The sequence below is a fragment of the Emiliania huxleyi genome (genome assembly GCF_000372725.1).
Source record: "Emiliania huxleyi CCMP1516 unplaced genomic scaffold EMIHUscaffold_27, whole genome shotgun sequence".
Classification (NCBI taxonomy): Eukaryota; Haptophyta; order Isochrysidales; family Noelaerhabdaceae; genus Emiliania; species Emiliania huxleyi.
In genome coordinates this window covers 224,044-247,169 of record NW_005200011.1, presented here as the reverse complement: position 1 = coordinate 247,169, position 23,126 = coordinate 224,044, and the positions used below count along the sequence as shown (strand labels likewise).

Sequence of the window (23,126 nt, the reverse complement as noted above, 5' to 3'; positions counted from 1 at the left end):
CACGCGGCCCCCCGTACGCCTATACCGCGCGCCCCCGGCCCCGCACCAGCGCCACGCCGCGGCACCACCCCGCACACAGCCGAGGCGAGGGCTGAAGGGAGGGTGTAGAGGATGTAGAGTGTAGAGCGCTGTAGAGCTGTAGAGATGTAGAGCGCTCTGGAGCGCTGTAGAGCAATGTAGAGCTGTAGAGCTCTACATCCGCCGCGGGACGAAGCGCCTGCGTTGTAGAGCGATGTAGAGGCGCTCTACAACGTGAAATCTCTACAACAAACTCTACATCATAAGCGGCGAACGAGGCACGGTCGCTCTCCGACATGAGGCGCGTTGCACTTGCCAGTGCTACCCTGGCCTTCTCTCTGCCCGCCCAATGGGTGGCAGGTGCCTCTGCTGTGCTGTGGCATGCCTCACGGCTTTTACTGGCCGGCGCCTCGGCGCTTCAGCTCGGCTCGGCGTAGCGATTGTGGCCAGCGCAACTCGCCTGGACTCAACGCTCAGCCAGGAGCTCCCGCACGCGCTGGCGCGAGTCATGGCGCATGCAACGCTCAACAATGCTCGCCTCGCCTCGCGCAAAGGGCCGTCCTCGCAGCCGACAGTCCACCGCCTGCTAAAGAAGCACAGCGACGAATGCGGCACCGGCGACGCATGGCAGGCTGGTCATGACGCAGTTGTAGGGTGTTGTGTGGCGTCAGAGTGACTCTCTGTGTGTCAGGGACAGTCAGGGCCGTCCACCAGAGCTCCAGTAAGCTCGGAGACACCCCATTATTAGCGGTTCGACCTCTTTGTCCCGGCGGTTTGGCTGTAGAGCCTCTACAACAAACTCTACAGCAAAATCGCGCTCTACATCGCTCTACAACGCAGGCGCTTCGTCCCGCGGCAGATGTAGAGCTCTACAGCTCTACAGCGCTCCAGAGCGCTCTACATCTCTACAGCTCTACAGCGCTCTACACTCTACATCCTCTACACCCTCCCTCAGGGCGAGGGAGACTGGACCTCTGGACGAGCGGCCCGTGCGGCACCACCGCTCACACAGAACAATACTACAAATCAACTAAACGGGTGACCCCACTCTACTCTGCACAGACAGTCCGCACCCGGGGCGCCTCACTCTGAGGAGCTCCGCCCCCCCCCCTGCCCCTCACTGCCCCGGGGGTGCCGCCTCACCCGCAGCCGGCGTCGTGATCGGGGGCACTCAGTGCCCGCGGCGTTGCCTCACAACTCGCCCTGCTTTGGCGTCAGACTTCTCGCCACTCATGTCGTCCGACGAGCAAAACAGCCGCGTCGTGCACTCGCTGCGGCTGCGGCGCAACGAGGTACTCGCGGTGCAGTCTCTCCGGTGCAGCGCACCCAAGTTCGCCGGCCTCGATCGCTGCACGTCGTGCTCCAAATCCTCGAGCCAGTCTTGCCGGTTTCGCCACCTCAGGCAGGTGCAACAAAGCCTCGTCCACTCGCACACGCCGAACACAATCCGGGCAGACACACACTAGGCGACGTGGGACAGGGAAAATGCAACGCACGGACCGCGCTTGCTGGCCTCGCTGCGGTCCGCCCGGGGTAAGGGGCGCCGTGCCACCCGCCACAGGTCTGCTTTGACGCGAGCACGGGCGTCGCCCTGCGCGCGCTCCCAATCGTCGCAGCGGGCTCCGGCTCCCGCCCTAGATGTGGCGTGTGGCCTCCTGTTCCTGTAATTGCGTGCCTGTACTGCAGCTCGAGACGGCACACTGCATTCCATCGCGTCAAAGTGCAGTAGAGACTCCCTCATAATGCAGCGCGTGGCACTGTCTCCACACCCTCGCCCCTCCACACGCTAGGCTTCCGGCTCGCCGACGCGGACGAGGCCGCCTCAGCCGAGGAGCGCAAGCGGTGCGATCGCCCTGCCCCAGCCCTCGGGGGCGTGAAGGGCGTCCCTTCTTCACGCGCGCGTCGCCGTGAACAGGTACGAGCATCTGCTTCGTTGCGCCGCGGCGCCGATCGCCGCCGTGCTGCGGAAGGAGGCGCCGAGGGTTTTGCCGAGATGTGGCCGAGATGCTGCCCGGGGAGGCGCACCGTAGCAGATGCGGAGGTTCGCAACGTGGTTGTCTCAACGTGGTCTGCCTGCGGCAGAGGAGACTGCACGAATCGGTGGGGGGGGCGAGATAGGCGGCGACGGCTTGCGCCTTTGTACGCGCCGGCTGAGTTGTTGCCCTGCCCCTCCCCGCCTCCAGTCTCAGCTCACTGCGGACGAGGAGTGCGTGACGGTCGACCCGCGCGCCCTCTGCCACATCCGGTGGGTGGCGCCTGCAGAGCTCTTCAGTGGTCGATTGGTTGATGGGGGTTGATCAACTCACCTAGGTCGGACGGTGCCGCAGAGCGAGCCGCCGCGTTCGGCGAGTCTCCCGACGGCGAGCGGCAGCTGTGCGACGGCTGCGGCACGGCCAATTTGGTGGCAGTCCACGCCGAGAGGCTTCTGTCCACTGGTTGCACTGTCTTGTCAGGCACGGCGATCTGGTGGCAGTACCGCGCGTGCACGCGCTGTGCCACGGAGCTGTGCCTCGAGTGCGCGGTCGCCGAGGCGCGCAGGCAGCGCGAGGAGACGCAGCGACGGCTGCAGGCTGAGGCGGCGGCGGCGGCGGCGGCGGCGGCGGCGGCGGCCGAGGCGGCGGCGGGCGGCGAGGGGGAGGAGGGGGAGGAGGAGGCGCCGCTGGCTCTCTCGCGCAGCCGCCGAGTCCGGACGCCGACGAGGATCGCCGCCGCCGCCGCCGCGCAGAGCGGAGGGCGGGCGGCGCGGCCGCGCGCCACCGGCGGCATGCATTGCGCCCACCCGATGGGGGAGTGGCGGCTGTGCGCGCGCTACCAACGGCCGCTCATCGCCGAGCTCGAGGCGGCGGTGACTGCCGCGCGCCGGCGGCTCGGGCCGTCCGCTCTTCCGCCGCCCGCCAACCCACCCCGCTCTGACCAAAGTCACCAGAGCCCACCCCGGCTGCCGCCAAACGCGTCGCTGCGCGCCTTCCAGGAGGCGTGGCGGCGGGGCGCGCCGCTTTTGCTCGCGGGCGTGGGGGACAAGCTGCGGCGAGATCTGTGGACGCCGGCGTCCGTCGCCAGGCTGCACGCGTCGAGGTGTGAACGGCTCCTCACGCGTCTGGCTGTGAGCAGGCGGCCCTCGCCAAGCTGCACGGATCGTTCGGCGTCAAGCTGGTCGCTCTCTCGGATGCGGCGGGCGCCGACGTCGAGTTCGACGCCACAGTCGGCGACTTTTTCGAAGGGTACGACCTAGCCCGCCCCTCCCAGCCCTCACCCTCGCCCTCGCCCTCACCCTCGCCCCCACCCCAACCCCGAGGTACGACCCGGCCCGCCGCTCGGCCGCTCGGCGAAAGCTGCAGCGCTCGGGCGGGATCGAGCTCGGCTCAGCAGCGCGGCTGCTAAAGCTCAAGGACTTCCCTCCCGCCGCCGACTTCGCCGAGCTGCTGCCCAAGCAGCACGCCGACTGGGCGGCGGCGATCCCGTTCGCCGCGTACACTTCGCGCACCGGCCAGCTCAACCTCGCCTCCGCGCTGCCCCACTGGTCGCTGCCTCCCGACCTCGGCCCGAAGATGTACGCTGCGTACGGCTGCATCGAGGAGACGGAGCCGCTTGACCACGACGGCGACGGCGCCGCCGCCGAGGTTGCGGCTGGCGCTGGCGCCGTCGGTAGCTGCCCCGGCTCGACGAAGCTGCACATGGACATGTCGGATGCCGTGAACGTCCTCGTGCACGTGGCCCCCTCCCGGGGCGGCGGCGGCAGCGGCAGTGGTGGGGGCGGCGGGAGTGCGCACGCCGTCGCGTCGTGCCGCGACGAGGTTTCTGGTGGCGAGGGCGATTGGCTCTCGCGGCAGCGTGGCACAGGCGTGGAGAGTGTGGCGTCTGGGCTGGTCGCGGTGCTTCTTTAGGCTGGCGAGGTTGTGAACAGGCGCCATCGGGGCAGTGTGGGACATCTGGGCGGCGGAGGACGAGCCGCGGCTGAGCGCCTTCCTCGCGCGCGTCGCATCGGAGCGCGGCGAGGCGCCGGCGCACCCAATTCATGACCAGTGCTTCTACGTCGGTCGCGCGTTGCGGGAGCGGTTGGCCGCCGAGGAGGGAGTGCGGGGGTGGCGTTTCGTGCAGCGGCAGGGCGAGGCGGTCTTCATTCCGGCGGGCTGCCCGCACCAGGTGGGCGTGGCGCCCCGCGTGGAGGGAGCCATGCCCGCGTGTGTGGACGGTGTCTCTTCACGGATCCAGCGTGAACTAGGTGCTCAACGTGCGCGCTTGTATCAAGGTTGCGCAAGACTTCGTCTCGCCAGAGCATCTCCCGCGCTGCCTCTCCCTCCTCGACGCTTTCCGTCCTCTTCCACGCGCCCACAAGCGCTCCGAGGACCTGCTGGGCCCAAAGGTGACCCCCGCCCGCCGCTTCCACGACGCGGCTGTGACATGTCCTTGACGTGCGCTCGCCCCGAAGGCGATCGCCGCTCATGCCGCATCGCGCGCGCTGCACGCTTTGGGCGCGCATTTCCTCCACCAACCGCCGCACGAATCGCAGCCGCCGCAACGCCAGGCTCCGCCGCCGCGCCCGCCGCCGAACCCACCGCCCGCGGGCACGCCCGCGGGCACCGGCGGCGCCGCCGGTGGCGGCACGAAGGCGGAGCGGCGGGGCGGCGGCGCCGGCCGTGCGGCGGCGCAGGCGGTGGGCAGGAGCCCCGCACGCTCGCCGGTCAACGCGGGCCGCGGCGGCGGCTTGAGAGGCGCAGCGGGTGATTGCCTCGCGTGCCGCGGCAAGCACCGACCGCACACGTGCGGCGAGCGGGGCCGCGGTGCGACGCCCTCGCCCAAAAAGCCGCGTGCGAGATAGAGGTAGAGCACCGGCCAACAGCCCCGATGAGAACGCGCGCCTTCGAACCTCCCCCTCGCTTGCAGCTCGTCCCGCGCGCGCCACATCCGCTCCACTGCCTTCACTTCGTCGCCGGTCGCGTGGACCAGGCGAAGCGCTTTCAGTAAGCTGTTTCCGCACTTTCTGGGGTTAATGCGAAGTGGAGGAGGCGCCGGAGCGGCGCCGCACGCACCACACGACAGCACATGCGACAGCCAGGTGCTCATGAGCACACAGCAGACAGCAGAGCGCTCTAGACCTAGAGCCCGTACGTTCTACGTAAAAAGCCGTAGCTATAACTCAGCTTGTATAGCTCGTAATACCTGCTTTCTCTGAGCCCCCGTAGCTCCCGCGTACAAGTAAGTAAGCGATAAGATCTCTTTTGAGATGATCTCACATCCCGAGAAATCACGAGAATACAGAATTCAGAAATGAGAAAAACTCACGCTCCTCTGTCCTCTGTTCTAGGACGCGGCGGCGGCCAATGGCCACATCATCAGCATCACCGCCCGCACCACCGCCCTCTCCCGCCGTCCCGCCGCCTTTGGTTACCCGCGACGGCGCCGCTATGCCGCTCGGCGGCGATCGACTGCAGAATGACACGCCGCCCATGCTGATCGGTCCGCCGCCTCTGGCTACCCGCGATGGCTCCGCGTTGTAATCAAGTCGATGCAAGTCAAGGCTCGCGAGCAAGCCCCCCACTTGTGCTCAGGTTCTGCCTTCTGAATGCACTCTCCCTTCCCCGCGCTTTCGCAGGTCCATCCCACATGGGCCCCGCGGGGGAGGCGCCGGCGGTGGTGACAGAGGCGCAGGGCTGGCGGCTGCACCTCTCGAGTCGCAGCAGCACCGGCTACGCAGGCGTGCGCAAGCAGGAGCAGGCGTCGGGCTCGCGCGGCTGCCGACTTCCCTGGGCGTCGGGCCGCTTCGCGGCGTACCACACGGTGGACGGACGACGGGTCTACATCGGCTCTTCGACTCGGCGGTGGAGGCGGCGTTGGCACGCGCGGGCGGAGGGGTCGGTGGACGGACAGGTCGCCGCCCGCCGGGCGCGAGGTGCGCTAGACTGGGAGACCACCTCACTATGGGGCCTGGACCCAGTTCTCATGATTGTACATGACTAGCGATGTGTTATAGTTCCTCTTGTGTAAGTAAGACGCGATCCCGCCCAAGGGGCGTCTACTTGGGTTTGTCCGCGACACATCGCGGGAGATACCGCCCAAGTCTCGCGGCACGGGGAAACCCGCAAATCCATCCCCGCCGGGGCGTAAATCGGTCCGGGGCAGCCCTCGTAGAGCTCTACAGTTGGAACCCTGGCCGGTGGTTTCGGTCAACAGTATGCGCATCCCGTTCCTCTCGCCACCCACCGACGGAGAAGAGACGCCACTCTGGCGGCACCCGGAGGTTGGCCTCATCGACTGGCTCATTCAGCTCTCCTTCCCTTTGCTGCTCCCCCTCGAGCGCATGACGACCGCCGCCCTCTCAGGCGACCTCTCCCTATTGCTTGAGCTCCGAGGAAAGATGGATCAGAGAGATGGTGTGCAGCATGATTCCGTTTTCTCCGAGTGGAGGCTCACGCTGCTTCAGATGTCGCGCGCCGACGGCTCCACTCTCGAGGCGCGACTGTACCATCCACCTGGCAGCGGCGACACGCTGCTTCCAGTGGTTCTGTGGTTCCACGGCGGAGGGTACACGCTCTCGACGGCGCGCGATTCGCATGGCGCCACGTTTGCCGCCGAGCTGGCCGCGATGGTGGCCGAGGCGCCCAAGGCTGCTCAGCGCCGAGTGCCGACAAGACCCTCTGACTCGTCCTCATGCTTCGAGCCACCCAACAGGTTGCGTGGCTCAGCGTCGAGTACCGCCTCGCTCCCGAGCACCCGTTTCCGGCGGCACCTCTCGACGGTGCCACCGCGCTCGAGTACATCTGCGACGCGAGTCGCGCGGCGTCGATCGGACTTGACTCGTCGGCTATCCACGTGGCGGGGGCGTCTGCAGGCGCAGGCGTCGCCGCCGCCGTCGCCACGGACGCCGCGCGGCGCGGGGTCGCTGTGCGCTCGCTGTTCCTCGACGAGCCGTGTCTCGACCCGCGCGCCAATTCTGCCTCCTTTGCCGTCAACAGCGCTACGACCATTGCTCCGGTGGCGTGGCTGAGGTGGAGCTGGAGCGTCTACTACCCTTTCGAGCATGCGGGTGTCTGCGCAGCCGCGCCGACACCTCCCGCCTCCACATTCTCAGAACTGCCGCCCCCGCCCCCTCTGCACCCCGCCAGACGCCGTCTCCGATCGCTTCTTCGTGCTCCCCCGGCTCGCGGAGCCAGACGTGCTCGGCTCACCCGCCCACCCGACTACCCTCGTCATCACCGCCTCCGCCGACCCGCTCCGCGCTGAGGGCGCCGCGTACGCCGAGGCGAGTCGCCTCTCCTAGACACCTCTCCCTCATTCGTCCGAGACTTAGGCTCTACCTTGCTTCTATGTCTTCCCGAAGGCGCTTCGGGCGGCAGGCAAGCTGGAGGCGCATATCGAGGCCAAGGGTTCGCACGTGATCGCCCTCACCCTCGACAAGGAGGCGCGGCGGCGGGCCCTCACCGCGTGGGCGGCTCTGCTCCACCGCGGGGCCGGGCGTGAGGGGTCGGGTCCCAGGGAGTGAGAGACGGAGGATTGACCATGCAGCACGGCCGGTGTGTGTGAGGTGTGTGAGCGCGTTGACCCTACCGGGGGGAACCGCGGACCGCGCGGGGGGCGGCCATGTGTGGGGGCGGCGCGCACACCACCGAGTTGGTAGTGCGGAAAGGTGGGGCAGACCGCGCAGGGCGAGACGGACATGTTTTTGTTTGTTATAGTTTTAAGATCCGACGACACGGACTTCGGTCACGACACACGAGCTGGCACCGCACACGACACCAGCACAGACCGCGCGCACTGTGCCCCACCGGACCGTCTCTGACCGGAGACCTGCTCATCCACTTCTTTGATCCGGCTAGATAGACCCACAATGATGCACCGTCGGAGGAAGGCAAGAGTGAACGTGGCGGGGAGCGCGCGGGGAGCGCGCGGCAACGTGGTGACGGCGGAGACGCCAACTTGCAAGGCGCGGTCACTTTGCAGCCGCGGCCAAGCGAAGTTCGTAGTTTCTCGGCTCGTGCCGCAGCCGGTCCTGCATCAGGCGTGTGGTGGCGGTGGCGGCGGTGGCGGCTGTCTCGCCCTCGATCCAGTCGAGGCGCGCACGCAGCCACCACCGGTGCAGATAGTGCCCGCCAAACCCGGTCACAAACGAGACGGCGCTCACGATGCGAAGCCGCCGCCATGCGCGCTGCAGCGCGGCTGCGCCGCCACCGACGGCAGCTGCGGCGACGGCGCTGACCGCCTCGCGGTCGTTCCGCCAATCGCCCTGCAGGATCAGGTGACGCAGCCCGATGAAGGCCGCGGCCGCTGCTGCCCACCGCGAACCGACCCAGGCGGCGCCATGTGGAATCGCGCCGCCCTCGGCGGCGGCGACCGTCGCGCCCCACACCGCGCCGACGCCGCCCGCCGCGAGGGCGCAGTCGCGTGCCCGATCGGGAAGCGGGCGCACGTCGACGCCGACGTGCCGCGACGTGCTTGGCGACGCAGGCGGTGTGCCCGCCATCGCGTCAGGGTGCAGGGGTGCGGAAGTGGGACAGGGACAGATACCCAGGCGTGGCCTTGCCCTTTTGCGCCCTTTTTTGCGGAGCCTTTTTTTGCGTGCCGTCCTCCCATCCCTCCCTTGGACTGTCCGTTTTCTTTCTTTTTTCACGACATCCTCCCATCCCTCCCTTCGAGGCTGTTTTCTTTCTTTCTTTCGCGACAGAGGAGGACAAAAACAAGAGGAGGAAGCGACAGGAGGGAGAACGACGAGAGTGGGACGACCGCGAGGTGGCATGCTTGAAGGTTGCAGCGGAATCGGCAACAAACTTGCAACAAGGCCCACCACCGGCGGCCCCACGACGGCGTCCTCGCCGCCTGGGCGGACGCGATGCGCGCCCCGGCCACCGCGCCGCGTACCATGCGTTCTCTGGTTAGAACGGGTACGAGACGTATGTAGGGAGTATTCGCAAAGAGGAGCCCCGCGCACGCACGACTCCGCAGGAGAAACCCCTCCCGCCCGTGCTTGCGCAGCGCAGCCTCCTCCATGCGGAATCGACCCTATCCAGTGCTCAAGTGCTCAAGGGGAGACCCGGATTGAAGATCCCCACACCAAGATCGTGCAGGGGGCGGGGACACATGTCCCTAAATCCCATCTCGTCTCAGAGTTTGACCGTTTTCTTTCTTTATTTATTTCACTCAGGCAGGGGGTCACAACTACCCTCTCTACCGAGTCCCTTCGCCTAGCTGCCACGTTCAAAACCAGGACGGCGGCAGTGATGGTGCTATCACGGGCATGATCAGTGGAAAGTGGGGAGGGTGGTATGGGATTCCTAGTAGAGCAGGTGCTTTGTGGGTGGCGGGTATGGGCGGCGGCGTTGGGTTGCTGGCCGAATCGTTAGCGGAGCTCCTCCCTCAAGCTCGATCACGCATGACGCACGTTGAGTGACAACGTTGGCGAGCTTCTGAATCAGGCTAGGTTGCCGGAGCACCTCCAACTCCTCCTCTGAATCAGACACGACAACGCCGACTGCCCTCCTCCTCCCATTCGTCGCCTGCGCCCTCCTCCTCCTCCAATTCGCCGACTGCGCCCTCCTCCTCCATGGGCGAACAGAGGCGGTACTATCGTCCGGCGCTCGTCACCGAATCTGGGCGAACTTCGACCGCCGCCACAGCTCACCACGAGCACGCAGCGACAAAATGTTGACTGTATGGAAGTCGAGGCTGGTCCATAGGAAGAGGCTGCCGTGCGAGCCGGCAGCAGGCTGGCTGGTCGTGGACTGCGGCGGCGACTTTTTTCGGTGTCTTTCTTGATAGTACGGCGAATACGGTACGGTACTTTCGTTTACCCACATTATGCGAGTACATGTATTCGGATTTTGCTATCTGTTTGTGTGGGGGTATTCCATTGGTACCGACCGCATTTGTCATTGGTACCGACCGCGTCTGCGCGGGCGCCTTGCGGGCAGAGCCCTTGTGAGTTTGTGTGTCTGTGTGTCGCTCGAGCGTGCCGTCAACTCCCTGTCTCGCGTCCACCCACCCATACCGCGCTGCATACACAGAGCCTTAGCGCTTAGGTCGTACGTACGGACGTAGGTCGTAGCCGACCGAGGATGCGAGGAAGGTCGATCGAGGCGATAGAGGACATGTACCACAAGACCGGAAGAATCTTCCTGGGTGTAAATTTTTCTGCGCCAGCAAGCTCCGCGCCGAGCCCGAGGCGGAAGGTGCCTCGATCGAGTGGTGCGCGTTGTGCTCCCCTTCGAGAGTCTATAGGAGATATCTCGCGATTCTGCTCGCCGCCGTAAAGAAAGGTAAAGCCTTTGTTAACAGCCTAGAGTAGGTAGGTAGGTGGCTGTTGGAGAAGGTAAAAAAGAAACCCTTCTGGCCGCATTTTGAGCCTCGAGAGAGAGCATGGTGGTTTTCGACACTGATGAGGAGATCATGGCGTACCACGGCCCGCTCCTCTTCCCCGCGCGCATCCTCGAGAAGACTGAGCGTGCCGGCGGCGCCGGCGGCTCAAAGGTGCGGCTGTATCGCGTGCACTATGACGGCTGGTCAAGCCACTGGGACGAGTGGGTCCCTGAGTCGCGGCTGCTGAAGGACGACGCAAGCGCGCGGCAGCTCCAAAAGGAGCGCATCCGCGAGTTCAACCGCGCCTTCAAAAAGCACAAAAGGAGCGGCACCGATGGCGCGGGCGCGGCTGGTGAGCCTCCTGCGGCTGACGGCGCCGCACCCGGCGAGGGCGGCGCGGCGGTGGCGAACAAGCGGCCGCGCGGCGGAGTGGTCCCGGCGGATGACTCGATCGCCGCCGAGGTGCGCGAGCAGCTCCGCCTGCCGCAGGGGCTCAAGCTCAAGCTGATAGAGGACTGGGAGCGGGTCTCGAGGGAAAAGGCGCGGCCGGCGCCTTGCCCCCGACCTAACCCACACCCCGTGGCCCGCCTCGCTAGCCCCCTCTGCCGTCCATCGGCGACGCACCGCCACCCCTTCCCTCCTCTCCGCCCCTCCACCCGCAGGCGCTGGTGCCGCTGCCACGCTCGCCCTCGGCACGCGAGACACCTCCTAGACACCTCCTAGACACTTCCTAGACACTTCCTAGACACACTCCCCTTCGGCACGTGAGACACCTCCTCCTGGCGAAGCGGTGGCATCCTCTCAGAACCGGGAGTGGTCGTCAGGTGCACGAGCTCCTCTCCGAGTTCGTCGCCGCCAAGGCCAAGCGCTCCTCGCACGAGCGGCTCTACACCGAGGTCTGCGATGGGCTCCGCTCGTACTTCAACCAGGCACAGCCGAGCTGCCGCCCAGATGCAGCCGAGATGCAGCCGAGATGCAGCCGAGATGCAGCCAAGATGCAGCCGAGATGCAGCCGAAGGGGCCCCACTCCTAATCCAACCCGTCCTGGCGCCGCTTGCGGCCCATCCACCGAGGACCGGCTCTGCCTGCTGCAGGCCCTCGGCGCGATCCTGCTGTACAAGTTTGAGCGAAGGCAGTTGCAGCAGCTGCGCAGCGAGAAGCCCGACGTGCCGCTCGTCGAGGCGTGGACGGTGGTGGCGAGCAGCGTCTCTTGACGCCTCCGGCTGTGGGCAGGTGCCGCTGGTCGAGCTGTACGGCGCAGAGCACTTGCTCCGCCTAGTCGTCAAGCTGCCGGTGGGCGTAAGAGGGAGCGCAGGGATGTAGCACAGCGCTGCCGGGAGGGAGCCAACAATGCCCAGAGGGAGCACAGATGTAGCACAAGATGTAGCACCGGTGTAGCCGAGTGAGCCGAGACGCCGCCCCTTTTGCTTTGCTCCCCCCCCCCCCCCTCGTCACCACGCCCGGCCGCCGACGCATGCCCCAACGGCAAAACCTCGACGCAGGAGCTGCTTGCGCACGCCAAGCTGCAGCGGGAGCACATGACGGTGCTGGTCGCCAAGCTGATGGAGCTGCTCAAGTTTCTTCAGGCGCACAAGGCCAAGTATTTTGCCGACGAGTGCGCGCCCCGACGAGGAGGTGTGCTCGTCCGGGTCGCGTCCAGTCACGCGTCCGCGGCACGGCCGATAGGTACATGCAGCCCGACGAGGATTACCTGCTCTGGTGGGCCTCTGAGTGAGCGGCGGCGGCCGGGTGGGGTGGGTCTTGAGAGGTTGCCGGGCCATCGCGAATGAGCGAGTGAGTAGCATAAAGTACGCGGCACCCCTCGCACGGGCCACTCGCCAGCGCGCGAGAGCCAGAGCGGCTGGCAGAGGTGAGAGGACTCACACGTGTCAATCGCGACCAAAATTGCGCATGACCAGACGGTGTAGCTGAGCTCCCTCGGAGACCGAGGGCGGCGCCCGACGGCGCGGTGGCGCGGTGGGCTGCGAGTGCGCGATGTCTACGTCTTGCTCCATATACACTGCACCGAAGACCGATCGATGATAAAGATACGAATGGACGAACGAACACGCGGGAACAATTAACTAATCAGGATATTACGCGGGGCGAGGTGTGAACGGTCTACCCGAGGTGAGGGTAGGCGCATCCCCCCCAATGGCGGCGGGCGAGTGTCGAGCTCGCAGAGCCGCCATTGCCACGTGACTCGTGAGAAGGGTTCGGCGTGTTGACCACGAGCCGTCCGCGGGGGGTAGGGTTCGGCGAGTTGACCACGAGCCGTTCGCGGGGGATAGGGTTCGGCGTGTTAACCACGAGCCGTCCGCGGGGGGTAGGGTTCGGCGAGTTGACCACGAGCCGTTCGCGGGGGATAGGGTTCGGCGTGTTAACCACGGGCCGTCCGCGGGGGGTAGGGTTCGGCGAGTTGACCACGAGCCGTTCGCGGGGGATAGGGTTCGGCGTGTTAACCACGGGCCGTCCGCGGGGGGTAGACTGTGTTTGTGTTGCCGTTGAGGCAAAATCCATGTCGGGTTGGGCTCGAGAGTTGGTAGGAGGTGCCAAGGCCACGCTGTTGGCGGTTGGTGCCAAGTCCAGATCCTCCTCGTTGGCCTTCGCGGTGCTTTGCACAGCGTTGGCACCGCCGGCATTGGCGTCTGAGAGCAAAGCACCAAGCTCATCTTTAGCGCTGGCAGCTGCAGAACCATCGCTGCCCGAGCCGCCGAGCGGAGCCTGCGTGAGCAATGCACGTGGCGTCGTGCGCTGATCGAAATGGTAGAACCGAAGCGAGAGCAGGAGTGACGATGGCGGACGGCAGGATTCGCCGCCACCACCTTCGGCAGGCAATGCAGCAGGCACGGTGGGTGTGTACGAGATGAACTGAAGAAGCACGTTGTGCGTCGCGTCGTCTGGCCAAACTTCCTCCTCATCGCCAACGGCTTGTCCAACGTGATGTCCCTCCTCTGTCCCGATTCGCTGAGATGCATCCCACAGCGAAGCCTTCTCAGCGCGAGTGAGCTGCGAGGTTGAGTGAGGGGCTGCCGGCCCTACCTCAGAGAGGAGCTCGCCGATCGAGCGCGCCGGTCCCTCGCTGTGTACACGAGCAGCTGTGTGCGCCTCCGCCTTCGAGCGCGACACCGCGGCGCCCTCGACAGCGCCGGCCTCGTTGGCTGGCACCGTCACTGCAGGCACGGCCGGCCGACCAGTACTCGCGGTCAGCGTGCGCATGGCCTCGAGAGCAACGAGAGAGATGACAGCCTCACCGATCTCCTCGCCTCGCGCGGAGAAGAGTGGCACTGCCTCGCTGGACAGGTCCGCACCCGAGGAGAGCACCGCCGGCAGCGTCAGCTCGGCGGCCCCAATCTCGGAGGGACGCAATCCCTCGCGCTCGGGGAGGCTGACCAGAGCGAGGCGGATTCGCCCGTCGCTGGAGTCGTTTGCGGCGAGCGCAGCTGTTTTGAGTGCCGCGGCAGGTCTTGAGCCAGCAAGAAGCTCAAGGTTCTCTTGCCAACTGAGCGCTACGGGCCTAGCCGAACGCTCAAAAGTGGGCGTTCGCAGCGTGCCAGACGACAAAGGCCACTGTATCTCCAACCGCAGCGCCCCGGGGCCACCACGCGTTGCCCCGAGCAACTGAAAAGAGTGGACTACCAGCTGGACTCCGACGCGCTCGCGCTGCCGCCGAGAGAGGTGAGTCACGTGCGCCCAGCCCGCATAAGCTGCGTGGAGCAGCCCATTCTGCCAAAACGCTGTCGCCTTCGAAAGCAGCGCTGCAGCCTCCTCCGGCGATCGTACGGCACCACCGGCTGCGATGCTGCTGCTTGTTCCACGTGTCGTAGCAGGATTGCGTGCTTGCACAGAGGGCAGGGACTCTGTCGTGTCGGCGTCTGCCTCGTCCTCGAAACCGTCGCCGCTGTAGTCATCCTCGTCGGCGGGTGGCGCCGCCGCCGCCTCGGGCGACGCCAGGAAGGTAGCCTGCGCCGACGCTGCAGCTGGAGGGAGTAGCTGCTCGAGCCGTGCGTTGGCCGCATCCTCTGCAGCTCGCACTTCAGCAGCGTCATCTGGCGTGATGTCCTTCTCTCCCTCAGCGATCGCCACCTCGCTGGCCTCTCTCCGCAAGGCCCCCCGACCGCGTCGAACTCAACGGCGCGGGCTCTCTCGGCTACGGGACCGGCCCCAGCTTCGGCTGAGGGCTGACAAGCTGCCGAGCCCAAATCTCTGTGAGAGTCGTGATTTCTTGTTGGTCTTCAAAAATCTCTCTCTCTCTTCTCCGGTGTACCTGTGTAAAAAGAAAGAAAGAAAACACTCAACCCAAGGGAGGGATGGGAGGACGGCACGCCGCCACCACACAGGGATTTTAAGGAGAGGGGTGTGATGCGCTAGCCCTACCTAGGGAGTCTGCCTCTTCCTATCTCTCTTCGCAGTCCCTCGCCGATTCTCGCTGCAACCTTCATGCCACCTCGCGGTCGTCCCACTCTCGTCGTTCTCTCTCTTGTCGCTTCTTCCTCTGTCGCGTCGCTCTCCTCTGCCTCGTCCAGCGACGCCGCCGCCGCCTGCCGATCCTTTTTCTACGCTTCTTCTCTCGCCTAAAAGAAAGAAAACAGACAACCCAAGGGAGGGATGGGAGGACGGCACGCCGCCACCACACAGGGATTTTAAGGAGAGGTGTGTGGTGCGCTATCCGTCGCCCACCCTAGGGAGTCTGCCTCTTCCTATCTCTCTTCGCAGTCTCTCGCCGATTCTCGCTGCAACCTTCATCTCGCCTTTCGTCGCAGCTGGCCGCGCGCTTTCTTTCTTGATGCTGTTGCCGTTTTTCGCGGTACCGGCGTACGCGGCGTACGCGTGCTCTATGGCCTCGCCGCTCCTCCTCGGCGCGCTTGTCTTGTCGGAGACGCCGCTCAGGCTTGGTGGCGACGTGTCCGTAGTCGACTACACCTCGGGCGGCGCGCCCGGCGACTTCGCGCAGTCGCTCAAAGCCACTGGTTTTGCGGTCCTGACCAACCACCCGATCAAGTACTCGCTGATCGAGCAGGTGTACGACGAGTGGCGCGAGTTCCTCACCTCCGGCCTCGCCGACCAGGCCAAGTACGAGCGCAGCATGGAAACGCAGGACGGCTATTTCAGTATGGCGCGTGCGGAGTCGGCGAAGGGCCAGACGCTTCAGGACCTGAAGCAGTACTACCAGCTGTACTTCCCGCGGGGCCGCTACCCGGAGGAGGTGTCCGACCGGGCGCGCGTCCTCTTCCACCAGATGCTCGAGCTGGGAAGGGAGCTGCTCCAGTGGATCGACGAGCACATGGACGCGGCGACGCGCGAGCAGCTGCGCACCAACAACGTGACCCGGCTGGCGGAGACGCTGGACCCCACAAACACGATGATGCGGATCCTGCGGTACCCGCCGTATGACCCTGAGCTCGCCGCGCCGGGTGCCACCCGCGCCTCTGCGCACGAGGACATCAACCTGATCACGCTGCTGCCGTCCGGCTCGGCGAGAGGGCTCGAGCTGAGGGACCACAGGAGGGCTCGCGCCTCGTCCCGCCCGTCCAGCTGGAGGCCTGTCCAGGAGAAGCTCTTCGCATGCCCTGTAGGACGGGCGAGTGGCGCGAGGTGCCCCTCGTGCCGGAGGCGCTCATCATCAACATCGGCGACATGCTCGAGCAGATGTCCAACGGCGAGTACCGCGCAACCTCACACCGCGTTGTTGTGCCCGCGGACGAGGACGTGAGCTCTGACCGGATGAGCATCCCCACGTTCCTGCACCCCTTCTCTTCGACGTACCTCTCGCCAAAGTACGCCACAGCGGACGCGTTCCTCACCGAGCGCCTGATCGAGCTCGGGGTCCTCACACCGGAACAGGTTGCGGAGAAGAAGCGCCAGGCGGTTGCTGCGGAGATCTAGCTAGGGCCGGCCGCGCCGTGTGAGACGTGATTAGCTTAGGGTCCGTGCCAGTGCGCGCCAGTCCCGTGCCCAATGCTGTGCGAGAGTTCTGTGGGGAGAAGGCCAGGCCGTTTCTTTTTTGCACAACACGGCGCACGTGGTGTATCTGTGCTAATGAAACTAAGCTCTAAGGAAGAAAGATAACACAGACAACCCAAAGGCAGGGACGGGAGGACGGCACGCCGCCACCACACAGGGATTTTGAGGAGAGGGGTGTGGAGTTCTAGCCGTCGCGCCCACCCTTGGGCGTCTGCCTCTTCCTATCTCTCTTTGCAGTCCCTCGCCGATTCTCGCTGCAACCTTCATGCCACCTCGCGATCGTCCCCTGTGCTAGCTCGCTGGCTAAATTCTTTTTGGCAGAGGTGTGTCCCTTCGAGGAGAGACCCTTCGCTGGGGTGTGAGCGACGATCGTGAGGCCCTGCTGATGATGTCCTTCGGAATACTGATGATCTTCGCCGCTGGAACCGCCTTCACGCCCGCCGGGCTTGCCGGGCTGCCCGCCCAGCGCACAGCGGCTCGCCATGCCTCCGCGCGCGCAGGCGTGTTTGACTTTCTCGCCTTCGGCAAGGCGGGCGCATCGCACATCCTCGTCTCGGACAACGCACGCGCCCAGCGCATCAAAGCTCAGATTGAGGCAGGGCAGGTGAACTTCGCCGACGCAGCGCGTGAGTTCTCCACCTGTCCGTCCGGGGCAAAGGGTGGGGACCTCGGTACCTTTGGACCGGGCCAGATGGTTGGAGCCTTCAACGATTACTGCTTTGATCCCGACACTGTCGTCGGCGAGCTCGGCCTCGTGAAGACCAAGTTTGGCTCGCATGTCATCAAGCTGACAAAGAAGCCGTGAATCGGGGGCTTCCTACCAGGCGCGTCATACAAAATGACGGGGATGAGTTGTACGAGGTTGGCGTGAATACCTGTGCATGCACATGCACATGCACATGGGTGTTACGGGGCCGTGATGCCAAAATCCCCACTGGGCCGGGAGCAACTTTAACTTTTCTTGCGCATTAAACCCACTCTTAATGTCACAAGGAGGTGGTTGTGAGGCGGCGGCGGTGTCCGGTGATGGAGGGGACGGCAAGGGCGTAATGCTCATTAAACCCACTCCACAGCGTGGTTTCCCTCACTGCTCACACGCGCAGCTCATGACACCTGAGGTCCGTCGGCGCCCTGCCCCGCCCGCCCAGACCTCTCTGAGTGGCTCTCCTCACAGACCGACTTCACAGCGCGCGAAAACCAGGACAAAACTTAAAGAGGGGGTTTCCCGCTAAGACGAGGAAGAAAATCTGTGAATCCAGCCCCTCGCACCTGTCCTCCGCAACCTCTCATTGTCTCGCTCAATAGATTATCGCGCAGCAAGCGTCAGAGGGGAGGCATTAATTATACAGTACGACGCACTGCAGCAGGCAGGTCCGCACACACACCGCGCGCATACTTCTAGGCATAACTTAAACCATATAACTCTTTCCTACTCAAACGACAGTCATCTCCCACATACCACTCCTCTTCCGTCTTATCCGTCGTCGCGAGTCTGTGACATGAATCTCGGTTCACGCCCCGGGGCCCCTTCACCTCGACCCGCGCCCAAAAATGCCCCGCTAACGCCGCCACGCCCCGACTGGCCTCGCGGCGCTCGCCAGGTCTCCTGTGCCGCGGCCTAACCGGCCGGGCTACATGTGTCCCTGTTCTCCGCCAGCCGATCCCCGCCGCTCGCCCCCCCCCCCCCCCCCCTCTTCTGATAATTAACGACGCAGTTATTTTCTTTAACAAGGTCAGTGCAAGACCTCCTGGTGTGGGGCGGCTAGGTTCTACCTCTCACACCCTCACTGACACTGTCGTCCTGTGCAGCTTATTGTTTCTTTTCAACTTTCCTATCTGTGAACTTCCATCCTCCATCCAGGTTTAAAATGAACTCGTCTCAGGGAGACAGGGACGCAGCACAGACGGGGCACAGACGCCAGCCTACACACAGGCACGCACGGGGAGGCACGTAGTAACGCAAGGGAGTCTGTCTGGCGACGGCGACGTCCTCCGACGCCGCGGCGAGCCGGAGCACGGTGCTCAACCTCTCATAGACCAGCGCGCCGGCGCTGGTCCGTGAACTTCCAAGACTTGAAGGTTGCCGAAGAGAGCCCGCCGCGCCGAGAACATGCCTTCGGCGCGCTGCCTCGTCCTACTTTCCGCCGCCCTAGGTGCACGCGTGCACGACGCCGCCATTCGCAACGACCCTGGCGCGGTCAGAGCGGCTCTCGCCCGAGGTGATTTCGTCGACGAGACCGACGAGAATGGGGACACGGCACTCATCATCGCTGCGGCCCTTGGCAGCTCTGAGGCCGTGGAGGCGCTCCTGGAAGGTGGATCGAATGTCTCAGCGTCAAACGACGGCGACACACCGCTCCACTTCGCAGCAATGAAGGACCAAGTCGAAGCCGCAAATTTGCTTCTCTCTTGGGGTGCGCCGTTTGATCTCAGAAATGGAGATCTGCGGACGCCGTTAGCAATGGCGGCGTGGTATGGGAAGAGCACCGAGGTGGCGGAGCTGCTACTATCCAAGGGTGCCTCTGACTTTCTTGTCGACCGGCGCGGACTCTCGCCGCTGCATCTCGCTGTGGTGCGCCCTGCCCTCCTAGTGAATCTCGCTCTTGCTTGTCAAAACATCACTCCCCTAGTGCGCAACGCTCCTCAGTTGTCAATGAAGGCCGACATGGTCTTTGTCCTCTGCCAGAACCATGTGAGCCAGGCGAGCTTGATTGACATGCCGGCGAGCCGCGATGGCTCGACAGCGCTTCACCTGGCGATGCGGGTGGGTAATCAGAAGGCCGCGAAGATCCTCCTCGCTCAAGGAGCGAGCGTGGAGCTCCTAGACAAGGACGGCGCCACACCGCTACACCGTCTCGTCATGCAGGAGGACAGGGGCTCGGCAAGCATGGTGCGGGAGCTACAGGTGGCGGGTGCCGATGTCAACGTGCGGTCCAGCAATGGCGAGTCTCCTCTGCACCTGGCTGCGGTGAGTGGCAACGCTCTGGCTGTCAAGGCGTTGCTTGACATTGGGGCTGACATTGACGCTCGCACGGGTAGCGTAGCTAGCCAGCCCGGGTCGGACGAGGAGCTCGTAGCTGGGATGACGCCACTGAGCCTTGCAGTGCAGTATGGAAAGGTGGCAGTGGTGAGGCTTTTGCTTTCGCGCGGCGCCTCAACCTCGGTTGCCAGCGACGCAGGCGCCTCACCGCTGCACCTGGCGGCCGCCGTGGGCGGCTCGCCAGAGGTGGCCCAGCTGCTCCTCGAATCAGAAGCGCAAATCGATGCCCGAAATGACAAGGGGCAGACCGCGCTACACGTCGCCGCGGCGTACGGCTCGGAGAATGTGCTGCAGATCCTCGTGGCTCGGGACGCTGCTCTAGGGACTGGCCTGTTAGAGGCTGTCTCTAGGAAGGGCCACACGCCCCTGCACGAGGCTGCGACGTACGGCACTGTCGGTGCGGCAAGGTTGCTATCGCAGACTGGCTTGGCGCTTAATGCAACTGCAAAGGACGGCACGACAGCATTCCTCCGCGCCGTGATCGAGGGGCACGAGGACATCGTCCTCCAACTCATCGAGGCGGGCTCCTGCGTCTATGCGAGAGCCGACGGGCCGGTGCGCACACCCGCGCTTTTCCGCGCGCAGTGCTGCACCCTCACTCTCCCCTCCCTCCTCAGCTTGAGCTTTCCAACCTCACGATGCTTGATTTTGCAACGCTGGCCGAGCGCACGAGCATGCTGCGCACGCTTTTTCGGCACGCTTTTTCCGGCGCGTCGCCGCTTGAATGAAGCCTCACTTCCCTGCCTTCTCGCTGACTCCCCGCCATTTCTGGGCAGATGGCGACGATAGGGGGCCGCTGGTAATCGGCGCCCTCAGAATTGCAGCACGTTTCGGCAAGGAACGGATGCTGAATGCTATATGCGAGCTCGACCTCGCCTCTTGCCAGCAGTTTGCTGCCGAGCAGCAGCTAGAAGAAGAGGAGCAGGGTGTACGCGACGCTCACGTCCTGCGAATCGGTCCGAGCGGCGACCATGAACACGCGCCCGGGCCCACGGAGCACGGGCACGAGAATGCTCATGGGGAGAGCGCCGAACGGAGCAAGGATGAGCTTTGACATAGGGATCAGGGTGGCCCGCGGTTGCGCAATGCCAGTAGTTGCCAGTGGCCAGAGGGCGCACACACCTTTCTTTGGTAGAACGGGTACGAGATGTATGTAGGGAGTATTCGCAAAGAGGAGCCCCGCGCACGCACGACTCCGCAGGAGAAACCCCTCCCCAGACAAAACACAAGGGAGAGGTGGGTGGGTCACAGAAAGACTGCGGCCGCCAGCAACTGAGCGTCTCGCTGGCGGACGGGGAGAACACAACGAAGGGACGTCCGAAACGCAACACAACGAAGGGACGCACGCACGTGTCCGTAACCGGGATGAGATCGGGAGATACACACATCTGCCGAATATCTCCCGCTGGCATAGTTTGTTTGTCGCCGATCTGCAGCGGTTAGAACCTCGCGACTGGCTAGGTAGCCGCCCATCGGAGCGCCGCCTCGCCGGGGTCTCGGCTCTGACGAGCCATGCTAGCTCCGGCCGCAGCCCCGCCCAGCCGCCCTTAGTTCGTCCCCTCAGTAGAGAAGACTAATCCTGGGGGAAGCAACGGCGATGATTCGCATCCTCTCGCAGCTCGCCGTGGAGCGCAACTGGTGGAGCTTCAGCGTCAACCCGACGCCCATGGGCAAGCAGTTCATTGTCCAGCCCCAGTCCCAGTGGGAGAGGGACAGGGAGCGGCAGCAGGCCAAGGAGGGCAGTGCCCCACCGCAGCCTGTGCCTGCTGCCACCTCCGCCGCGGCACCGCCCGCAGCACCGCCTGCCGCCGCTGCAGCTCCGGCCGCAGCACCGCAGGCACACCCACAGCACCAACAGATGCAGCAACCCCAGCCCAACGAGTCGCCCGAGGGGTGGACCAGGGTTGGGAAGGGCGGCATGCCGGACAGGTTCACCATTAGGAACCCTGGCCGCAAGCCGCCGGGCAAGGCGGTCAAGCGCAAGCCTGACCGCCAGCCCGCACCCAAGGGAGGTGGACCCCCACCCCCCTCTCCCAAGGTGAACAAGAACAGGCTGAGCGCGCTGGGCGCTGGCCCTTCTGGCACCAGCGGGAGCCACGAGCGCGCACCGCCGCGCTCCCCCTCCCCCTCCTCGCCGCCTGCCAAATCACCGCGGCCGTCTGTGCCTGCTTCCGAGTATGACTCCGAGTTCGACTTTTCCGACGCTGAGGCGCAGGATAGGACGGCAGGGGTCGTACACGACGCAGTTCAGCAGGCTGTGATGCAATACGGCTATGACGACGAGATCTTCCAGGCGTGGAGGGACGGCGAGATACGGCGAAAGGACTTGCCGGAGGAGGTGGTGGCTATGGCTTTGGACCTTTGCGAGAGGTGGCGAGCGGAGCAAGAGCGGTGTAGGCGCGCCCACGCGGCGCAGCGGCTCTGCCGCGACCCCGGCCCCTCTCATAGCCGCAGCCGTAGCCGCAGCCCCAACTCTTGCCGCTCTTCCGTGTCGGGTTGTGACGAGGGGTGAGGGGACACGGATTGAAGATCCCTCACACCAAGATCGTGCAGGGCGGGGACACATGTCCCTAAATCCCATCTCGTCTCAGAGTTTGCCCGTTTTATTTATTTATTTATTTATAGCTTATAGTTATACACGAACACGTTAACGCGGCTCGGTTTTTTTGCATTTTGGTGCACAGTTTTTTGGCTAGTGCCATTTCACTCTGACACGCTAATCTTGAAAACGTCTCCAACGGAGCTCCGTGTTGCATCCAGCGCCCTCCCCCGCGCTCCCTGCGGCCATGGCCGATGATCCTAGTATGAGAGGTCATCTGGCTACCGCGAGAGCGACCCAACTCGTCGACATCGTCCGATGATGGTGCCTCAAAGTCAGCCTTCGGAGGCTATCGTGGGGTCGAGCCGGCAGTAGCCGTGACATGTGGTTCCACCACCCCTCGTAGGCTTTGCCTCTGATCGCCACCGTTCCCAGGCTGCCTAATGGGATGGAAAGGAAGGCTCGGCAAGCGTATAGAAGCGTGCTCGACCTCGACGTGGCAGCCTGCACGGCAGCGCTGGCGGGCGCGATGAGCGTCGTGCCACCTGACCCGAGACGGGTCGCAGGCGTCGTACTGAGCGCGTCGAGACCGTGTCCTGATGTGATCTGCACGGGTAAATCACGTCGGCGTCAAAGGAGCGACGTGCGACCTGTCAGAGCTTGATCTCCGATCTCAGCGGCGTCGAGTCGTCTCCGGCGCGCGACAAAGGTACATCCACAGGACGCGCAGAGGCAGCTGCGACCGGAGTGAGTGCACTGACAGGCAGCGCGTCGCCCGTTTGGCGCAGACGTGTATTCCGCGTGCAGATCGCTGCCGGATGCGGTCTCGACGAGGTACGTAAGGCGCCTGAGGGCCGTCACGGGTCAGGTGAAAGGACGCTGATCGACGCTGAAATGGCTGTAGCCTCGGCTGCTAAAGGGAGAGCCAGTCAGCTTTTATCGCGCTCTGACTGCGCGCGATAGGAAAACACGCAAGTATTTGTCTCATGTCTGCGCGCGCGAAAGCCGAAAACCATCTCTTGAGCACAGGCACATCTCCGGAGGGGAGATACCAGATGAGAATCCCTGGGGGAAAGAGTGCTGCACGCGCACACACGGACAGCCGGGCGCTCAACCCACCGCCCTGGTCTGCAGCCCGTGCCCAAACGGAAAGAGGGGCCCCTTTAGCCGCGCCGCGGCCGCAGCCTGGTCCATCGCGTGCGGCCACGAGAAGGAGAGCCGCCCCGTGGCTGGCGCCCTGCCGAAGAGCACGTCTGCCACCCCGTCGCCCTCGGTGCC

At 64.8% G+C, this 23,126-nt stretch overlaps 9 protein-coding genes across 9 annotated transcripts in view; 7 read left to right on the top strand and 2 right to left on the bottom strand.

The window, feature by feature from the left end:
* Positions 1 to 3,698: 3,698 nt before the first annotated feature.
* EMIHUDRAFT_421454 (hypothetical protein) lies at positions 3,699 to 4,996 on the top strand (the record flags this gene model as incomplete). Its single annotated transcript, XM_005776947.1, has 4 exons — positions 3,699 to 3,867; positions 3,923 to 4,161; positions 4,241 to 4,381; positions 4,448 to 4,996. 4 exons carry the CDS (start codon positions 3,699 to 3,701, stop codon positions 4,835 to 4,837), a joined length of 939 nt encoding a protein of 312 aa, XP_005777004.1. The 3' UTR covers positions 4,838 to 4,996.
* Positions 4,997 to 5,350: 354 nt separating this feature from the next.
* EMIHUDRAFT_435379 (hypothetical protein) lies at positions 5,351 to 6,036 on the top strand. Its single transcript, XM_005776946.1, has 2 exons — positions 5,351 to 5,536; positions 5,612 to 6,036. Exons 1-2 carry the CDS (start codon positions 5,500 to 5,502, stop codon positions 5,974 to 5,976), a joined length of 402 nt encoding a protein of 133 aa, XP_005777003.1. The 5' UTR covers positions 5,351 to 5,499; the 3' UTR covers positions 5,977 to 6,036.
* Positions 6,037 to 7,036: 1,000 nt separating this feature from the next.
* EMIHUDRAFT_310261 (hypothetical protein) lies at positions 7,037 to 7,276 on the top strand (the record flags this gene model as incomplete). Its single annotated transcript, XM_005776945.1, has 1 exon — positions 7,037 to 7,276. One exon carries the CDS (start codon positions 7,037 to 7,039, stop codon positions 7,274 to 7,276), a length of 240 nt encoding a protein of 79 aa, XP_005777002.1.
* A 669-nt stretch (positions 7,277 to 7,945) lies between these two features.
* Positions 7,946 to 8,476, bottom strand: EMIHUDRAFT_206575 (hypothetical protein; the record flags this gene model as incomplete). Its single annotated transcript, XM_005776944.1, has 1 exon — positions 7,946 to 8,476. The coding sequence occupies one exon, from the start codon at positions 8,474 to 8,476 to the stop codon at positions 7,946 to 7,948; it is 531 nt and encodes a 176-aa protein (XP_005777001.1).
* A 1,886-nt stretch (positions 8,477 to 10,362) lies between these two features.
* EMIHUDRAFT_435377 (hypothetical protein) lies at positions 10,363 to 12,223 on the top strand (the record flags this gene model as incomplete). The annotated part of the gene is made up of 7 exons (XM_005776943.1): positions 10,363 to 10,845; positions 10,968 to 10,997; positions 11,130 to 11,234; positions 11,400 to 11,471; positions 11,539 to 11,598; positions 11,808 to 11,920; positions 11,992 to 12,223. 7 exons carry the CDS (start codon positions 10,366 to 10,368, stop codon positions 12,038 to 12,040), a joined length of 909 nt encoding a protein of 302 aa, XP_005777000.1. The 3' UTR covers positions 12,041 to 12,223.
* Positions 12,224 to 15,519: 3,296 nt separating this feature from the next.
* Positions 15,520 to 16,335, top strand: EMIHUDRAFT_435374 (hypothetical protein). Its single transcript, XM_005776942.1, has 2 exons — positions 15,520 to 15,810; positions 15,882 to 16,335. Exons 1-2 carry the CDS (start codon positions 15,545 to 15,547, stop codon positions 16,189 to 16,191), a joined length of 576 nt encoding a protein of 191 aa, XP_005776999.1. The 5' UTR covers positions 15,520 to 15,544; the 3' UTR covers positions 16,192 to 16,335.
* Positions 16,336 to 18,379: 2,044 nt separating this feature from the next.
* EMIHUDRAFT_206570 (hypothetical protein) lies at positions 18,380 to 20,363 on the top strand (the record flags this gene model as incomplete). The annotated part of the gene is made up of 5 exons (XM_005776941.1): positions 18,380 to 18,422; positions 18,489 to 18,584; positions 19,494 to 19,864; positions 19,927 to 20,021; positions 20,099 to 20,363. 5 exons carry the CDS (start codon positions 18,380 to 18,382, stop codon positions 20,361 to 20,363), a joined length of 870 nt encoding a protein of 289 aa, XP_005776998.1.
* Positions 20,364 to 20,906: 543 nt separating this feature from the next.
* EMIHUDRAFT_206569 (hypothetical protein) lies at positions 20,907 to 22,021 on the top strand (the record flags this gene model as incomplete). The annotated part of the gene is made up of 3 exons (XM_005776940.1): positions 20,907 to 21,068; positions 21,147 to 21,700; positions 21,994 to 22,021. 3 exons carry the CDS (start codon positions 20,907 to 20,909, stop codon positions 22,019 to 22,021), a joined length of 744 nt encoding a protein of 247 aa, XP_005776997.1.
* Positions 22,022 to 22,958: 937 nt separating this feature from the next.
* The window catches only part of EMIHUDRAFT_206568 (Hypothetical protein), a gene marked incomplete at both ends in the record, with an annotated part of 400 nt that continues 232 nt past the window's right edge, over positions 22,959 to 23,126 (bottom strand). The window contains one exon of the mRNA XM_005776939.1: positions 22,959 to 23,085. Within this exon, the coding sequence (XP_005776996.1) occupies positions 22,959 to 23,085 (127 nt within the window). The remainder of the gene's footprint in view (positions 23,086 to 23,126) is intronic.